This window comes from Erithacus rubecula, assembly GCF_903797595.1.
Source record: "Erithacus rubecula genome assembly, contig: scaffold_349_arrow_ctg1, whole genome shotgun sequence".
NCBI lineage: Eukaryota > Metazoa > Chordata > Aves > Passeriformes > Muscicapidae > Erithacus > Erithacus rubecula.
In genome coordinates this window covers 49615-56978 of record NW_027635983.1, presented here as the reverse complement: position 1 = coordinate 56978, position 7364 = coordinate 49615, and the positions used below count along the sequence as shown (strand labels likewise).

Here is a 7364-nt window from a genome sequence, read left to right as displayed (position 1 = left end):
TGGTCCAATTTAAAAAATCTTTGGTTCAGGCTTAAGGGGCATGGCTAGGGCTCGAGTGATCTGGATTTTTAGTGTGTGTGTTGGTAAGGTTGCATCATTCTTAGGTTTAAGACAAACTTGAGTTATATTGTAATAAAGTTTAAAAGCTTCGACTTCACACTCCTCTATTTTAAGCCCAAATACATGGTAGTCATTTAAGCATGTGTCACAACATTCCTTACCAATTCAGATGGATTTTATTCCTTTTTGGAATCCATCCTGGACAAACAGATATTTACAACCCCTGTAGCCATAGACATGATTATGATCGTCCAAGCCACAACTTTCCAGGTGATACTTGCTTGATTCTGGCTAGGAATACTTTCCTGGATCGTCACAAGCAAAACCAACATTTTCACCCACAATCTATTAATTTTCCCCCAGTAAACTTTAGCTTTAGCTCTTTATCACCCAGTGTTGCTTTCCTAGGGCCTTCTGGAGCCTTTTTCACTTGGTTATGGTGAATCCAGGCTCTCTGTTCTTTGATCTTGATTGCAGTAAAAGGGTGAGAAGCATCTGGAATGGTTCTTCCTGCTGTGGATCCAAAGTTTTCTCTGCAGGAGACTTAACATACACATAATCTCCAGGCTGTATGTCTGTACTGGTCCATCTAGTTCTCTGCTTTGGGTCCCAACCACATATTTTTGAATTTCTCTAAGCTATTTGTTTAGGGCCATCATGTATCTGCATAGAGTTGCTTACCCTAACTGTGTTGGTGTTCCCTCCTGTTCCCCATATGGTCTTCTATGTACCTAAAAAGGGCTGAACTTTTGTTCTTGGTTTAGTTGGAATTCACAGTAATGCCAAAGAAGAGCCTGGGGCCAGTGTAATTTTGCTTCTTGTCCTAGATTTATAATTTGTTGCTTGATCAAGTGGTTCATTTTTTCTATTTGACCACTTGACTGAGAGTGATAGGTGTGGCGTTCTTTATCTATGCCTAATTGGTGGCTAATTTGAAGTACAATTTTTGAAATTAAGTGTGGTCCTCTAAACTCCAAAGCAGTTGCTCCCTTTATCATAACATACACATCTGTTACAGGCATTAAAACTTTGTTTAACACAGAGTATGTTGCTCCTGTATCTACAAAAATTCTGTTTTCTTTACTTTGTCCATTAATTTGATTATAACCAGGAGTACATTAGGGAAAGACTAAAGCATGGCATTATGTAGTTCCCCATGGAACCAAATGTCCATTGTGACAGTTCAGAACCTCATGGAACCAAGAAGCCTTTGTGACATTGCAAGGCCTCAGGGAACCAAGGAGTGCAAAGGTCTCAAACATTCCTTGCAGGGTTCTGCCTTGGGGAAGGGGAACCTCCCTGGTGGCATCTTGGGCTGGCACACACTTGAGAAGTGTGTCTGCTTTCAGTGGGGAAATGTAGGAGTTTTAGATTGCTTCAAAATAACCAGGAAAACTCCTGTTTGCCTGAGCTCAGCCAGTTCTCCAACCAAAGCAGGCCCCAGGTGAGTGAGGACAGACAGAATGGGGTTGGGGAATGTGGAGCAAGGTTGTCCACACTGCGTCAGACCTCAAGGCACAGCTTCTCTAAGCTTCTCTCACCTCCTGAGGAGAGACCCTGGATCAGCATCAATCACAGAATACTGCAGTCACTACTCTGAAGAGAAGATTTATAAAATAAACCTTTAAAAATGGGAATGTGGTTTGTTTTGAAGCTCCTTGAAGCATTTCTCCATAAGTATTTTAGGAAACCTTTCCATGAACTGCACCAGACCAGAGAGAATTCAAGGCAGAGCCATTGTTTTTCAGGACTTGCTGATCCAAATAAGGCCTGTAGTGCATTTGGTGCTGAGCCCTTGAACCTCGGGGCCTGAGAGGAGATTGGACAAACCTTTCCAGGAGTCTAAGTCAGATGAAAAAGCCCAAAGGGTCTCAAAGTATGATTGGGTCCCACTGAGATCGATCCCCACCACAGGCTCCTCAAGGACTCCTTGACGGAGAGAATTAGAGCCCATGATTGCCAAAAAACCTCTCAGAGAGTCAGAGAGGAAAGGAAAATCCAAAGAACCTTTGAAATCTTGAGTATCTCAAAGTATTAATGAGCCTCAGTGAGTGTCAACACAAAGCTCTCAAGGCACTCATAAAACTAGATAATTGTCCATGCAGGGTTCTGCATGAGTGCATAAACTACTAAAAGAGTTGGTGTCAAAAGGGAAACTCCAAGTACATTAAACAACTGAGTACCTTGAAATATTAATGAGCCCCACTGAATATCATTACTGACAAAGCCTCTCAAGGGACTAATTAAAGCAGATAATTGGAGGCCATGATTGCACAAAGTTCTCATAGACTCCAAGGCAAAAGCAAAACCCAAAGTCCTTTGAAAAACCTGCAGTCCCTGGGACCACAAAGGAGACCCAAGGGCCATTCCTGACCAAGGCTCCCCAGGGACTGGTCCCAGCAGATCCTGAAGCCACTGGGATGTGGGGGGGGACACTGAGGGCAACACATGGGGTGACAGTGCCCAGCCTTGCTGGGGCTGTGCCAGTACCTCTGGACAAGGTGTCTCCTCCCAGCCCTTGGTGGCACAGACCCTGCTGTGCCCCAGTGAGCCAAGGCTTGGCTTCTCTTGTCCCCACCTGTCATGTCTGCCTCCATTTCTCAGCTCTGAATGAGGCTTGGGGACAATTTCTCAGTTGTGTCCCTCAGTGGGATCCATTAAAACTTTAAGAAACTTTGGAGTTTGATTCTGACTTGAAATTATTGAAAGGTTTCTTCATCTCTCTCTCAGGGACTGATGTTAAGGGCCTCAGCACAAAGCCCAAGAGGGTCATTAAATTTCTTGTGCTGTGTCTGTGATGCTAAGCTGGGCTGCACTCCTGGCAGATAGGGAGATGCTGGAAACCAAGAAGAGCTTCCAAAGGACATTTCTTTTGCTGAGCAGCTGTTCTCAGAGCCCAGCAGCCACCCCAGGCACAGCAAGCACAGAGAGCTTCAATTAGTCAGGGCTGAGAAGATGCTCACAAGTGACTGGGGTAGAATCATTCCCAGCCCTTGACCCAGGAAGCCTCTGGCTGCAGGACAAGGCAGCTGCAGCTCCTGCAGTGATCTCCTAAAGCTGTAACATCCCAATGCCTACAGACTCTGTGAGTACATTCTCTGATTCTCTCTTGTGTAGAGCAGCCAGGGGTGCCCAGGGCTGTGCTGCAGAGCAGGGTCCTGCAGCCCAGGGTGCTGTGCTGGGGCAGGGACTCTGCTGCCAGCCAGGGACAGCTCTCAGCCAGCCCTGGGAGCTGCCCATAGCACTGAGGGACAAGGTCTAGGTGGAAGGAGATAGCTGGTAAGGATTGGAAGTGCTCTCCTTGTGTGGTGAGGATGCTGCATTGTACATGACTGCTACTCCCAGCATGACATTTAACTACAGAACATTTCCAATGAGATTATACAGGAAGCAAAGGAAGTCAGAGGCTGCAAAAATGGAAAAGTCTGCTTTTTTAATCTAGTGCCCTTGGTTGCCTGGATGGGAAATTTCGCTTTGATACTCCTTTCTCTCTTCAGGTTGAGAGAATTAAAAAAAAAAAAAAAAAATCTTTCAAGTCCAAATAAACATGAAAAATAACAAAATAAGCACAGGGCCCCTTACAGGCAGCATCAGTGTCTCTTTTCCAGCCTCCTCAGAGTTACTGTGACATTGCCATCAAAGCCTGCAGACGCAAGCCTTGAGCAGTGCCCTGTGTTGTCAGAGGTCTGCAGGGTACATCTGAGCCCCCAGGGCTGGGCTGGGCTCTGGAAGCAGCAGTAGGGCCCAGCCTGGGGCACAGGGAAGCAGCTGCTGGCAGGGACAGCTCCAGGCAGCAGAGCCCTAGGCAGGCAGTGGGGGGAAAGTGCCACTAAGCTGGGCTGGGATATTTAAAGTCTTCTCAAAACCAAATGATTGCTTTTCTTACAGATCCCCATGCCAAGACACAGCAAATGTCCAACAGCAGCTCCATCAGCCATTTTCTCCTGCTGGCACCAGCAGACACGAGGCAGCTGCAGCTCCTGCACTTCTGCCTCTTCCTGGGCATCTCCCTGGCTGCCCTCCTGGCCAACGGCCTCATCATCAGCGCCGTAGCCTGCGGCCACCACCTGCACACCCCCATGTTCTTCTTCCTGCTCAACCTGGCCCTCACTGACCTGGGCTGCATCTGCACCACTGTGCCCAAAGCCATGCACAATTCCCTCTGGGACACCAGGAATATCTCCTACTCAGGATGTGTGGCACAGGTGTTTTTCTTTGTCTTTTTTATAGGAACAGAGTATTTCCTCCTGACAATCATGTGCTACGACCGCTACGTGTCCATCTGCAAACCCCTGCACTACGGGACCCTCCTGGGCAGCAGAGCTTGTGCCCACATGGCAGCAGCTGCCTGGGCCAGTGGCTTTCTCTATTCACTGCTGCACACAGCCAATACATTTTCCCTGCCACTGTGTAAGGGCAATGTCCTGGGCCAGTTCTTCTGTGAAATCCCACACATCCTCAAGCTCTCCTGCTCCAAATCCTATCTCAGGGAACTTGGGTTTCTTGATGTTAGTGTCTGTTTATCATTTGGTTGTTTTCTGTTCATTGTTTTCTCCTATGTGCAGATCTTAAGAGCCGTGCTGAAGATCCCCTCTGAGCAGGGACGGCACAAAGCCTTTTCCACCTGCCTCCCTCACCTGTTCGTGGTCTCACTGTTCTTCAGCACTGCCACATTGGCCTACATGAAGACCCCCTCTGTCTCCTCCCCATCCCTGGATCTCGTGGTGTCAGTTCTGTATTCGGTGGTTCCTCCAGTCCTGAACCCCCTCATCTACAGCCTGAGGAACCAGGAGCTCAAGGCTGCAGTTTGGACACTGTTGAGTGGATGTTTTTAGGAACATTAAACTGCTGGCTAATCTTGAAAATTACTTGCAATAAAAGTCATATTTGATAGTTCTCATTGGTTCAATTTTGGAATATCTTTTTCTTTGTTTTTCTTCTTTAATATTGTCCACCAAGAAAAACCTTTACGTATGCAATCTCTCATTTTATTTGTCTCCATCTTTGCTGTGGCCGCAGACTGTCTTGATGAGGGTCTATTCTCCTGGTTGGATTTAAATGAATTCAGGATCTCCCAGCAAAGTTTTCTCCAGAGATGACACTTTTGTTCCCTTCTCTGGAGCTGCAGCAGCAATGTCTGCGTGCAGAGCTGGGGCAGATCAGTGCTGGCACAGCAGCTGTGCCCAGCAGCAGCAACACTTGGTCTTGCCAGTGCTGCTCCCGTGCCACTGCCCCACTGCCCTCCTGCCCCTCGTGTTGCTGCAGGGCCTGAGTGCTCTCGGGGCCGGGCACAGCCCTGGGGGTGACAGTGCCGGGGCTGCAGCAGGGACAGGCCATGGGCACTGCTGGGGCAGCACTGACACCTCAGGGCAGAGCCTGGGGGCTCCAGGCTCCTTGGCCAGGCTCTCTCCACAACACTTGGCCAGGCCAGTGCTGAGCAGAGAAAACCCCCATGAGCAGCCCCAGACTGTCTGTGGGCAGACTGGGGGCAAACAGCATGGCTGGTGCTCTGCAAGGTCCCTGCAAAAGGGAGAGCCTGGCAAGGATCAGCAGAGCAGGGGCTGATCCATCTCCACTGTGCTGGACAGTCCAGGGCAGCATCCCAGAGCATCCTCATGCACCTGCCAACAACATCTCCCCTCTGCAGCCCTGGCCTCTCCCCCAGCTCACACAGGTGCTGCATCCTTGCAGGCACAGACACGGCAGCACTGGCTCAGGAGCCCCTGTTTGCACTGCACAGAGCAGTTGTCAGCACCCCCATGGTGCTGCTGTGGGGAGATGGAGCTGAGTGAGCACAAATGCCATCAGCCCCTGGGGCCAGCAAGGGCTGGGGGACACTAGGGAAACCACTCAGGTTTATTGTGGCCTCTACAGTCAGCCACAAAGTTTGTTCCCATGAGCTGTGAATTTCCTGTCCCACTGCAGACATGGTTGCTCAGAGCCAGGGCTGCCTGGCAGCCACACCCAACCTGCCCTGAGCATTTCCTTTGCTTCACCTTTTCCTTTTTTTCTCTTTGTGGTACCAATTTCTTCCTATTGCGTGACCCTGTCCCTCCCCTATGAAAAGCCCAATCCTGTTTGCCCTTTCTTCTCTGGCCCCACTCCCCATTTCAGTTCCTGAGCTGGAGCCAGGACAATGTCCCTTGGAAGGAGGATCATCCTACAAGTGCTTTAGGAATTGTCTGCAGGGTCCTGCAGTGCCTCGTGCTGCTCCCTTGCCACAGGCCAGGGGGGCATATCTGGGCTGCTGTGTCTGGGTGTGAGGATCCCTCTTCTGGGCAATGAGGAGGGGCTGGAGAGGCTCTGCAGGACTGACAGGATGGGCTTTGGAGCTGTGTGAAGAAGCTGAGGGACCTGGTCTGCTGGAGCTTCTGAAGAGGAGGCCCAGGGCTTATCCTGCAACTGCTCCGTGGATGGATTCAGAGAATGACAGAATCAGCCAGGCTGGAAAAGACCTTGGAAATCATCAAGTCCAACCTGTGCCCTGACACGACCTTGTCTCAATCAGCCTCCTCTTCTTCAAGATAAACAACCCCAGCTCCCTCAGCCACTCCTCACAGGACTTGTGTTCCAGACCTCTCACCAGCCTTGTTGCCCTTCTCTGGACATGCTCCAGCCCCTCCATGTCCTTCCTTAATTGGGGGCCTAGAACTGGACACAGCACTCTCAGTGATGAACAACCAGTGCTGAGTACAGGGGAAGAATCACTTCCCTGGTTCTGCTGGTCACATCATTCTTGATCCAGGCCAGGAGCCTTTGGCCTTCTTTGCCTCCTGGGCACACTGCTGGCTTATGTCCAGCCTGCTGTCCATCAGTGCCCCCAGGTCTCTTTCTGCCTGGTCACTGACCAGCCACTCTGTTCCCAGCCTGTGGCACTGCAGGGGTTGTTGTGGCCAAAGTACAGGGCCTGGCACTTGGCCTTGTTAAACTTCACCTTGTTGGATTAGGGCTCTGGAACCAGCCTGTCCAGGTCTCTGTTCAGAGCCCTTCTACCTAGCAGCAGATGAAATCTCCCAGCCAACCTGGTGTCTCCACGGTTCCATGAGGCCCTGCAGTGTCACAGTGGTCTCCATGATTCCATGAGGCTTCCCTGTGTCACAATGTCCCTGTGGTTCCCTGGGACTCCTTTGTGTCACAATGTTCCTTGGACCCTTGGGCCCCACGGTGTCACAATGGCACCTTGATCCCCCAAGGCCCTGCAGTGTCACAATGGATCCTTGGTTCCATGAGGTCTCACAGTGCAGCAATGCTATCCTTGGTCCCACAGTATCACAATGGCCTCTTTGTCCCAAGGGGCATCATGG

At 50.1% G+C, this 7364-nt stretch overlaps 1 protein-coding gene across 1 annotated transcript; it reads left to right on the top strand.

The window, feature by feature from the left end:
- Nucleotides 1-3971: 3971 nt before the first annotated feature.
- LOC306816045 (olfactory receptor 14J1-like) lies at nt 3972-4895 on the top strand (the record flags this gene model as incomplete). Its single annotated transcript, XM_079332542.1, has 1 exon — nt 3972-4895. The coding sequence occupies one exon, from the start codon at nt 3972-3974 to the stop codon at nt 4893-4895; it is 924 nt and encodes a 307-aa protein (XP_079188668.1).
- Between the last annotated feature and the right edge of the window lie 2469 nt (nt 4896-7364).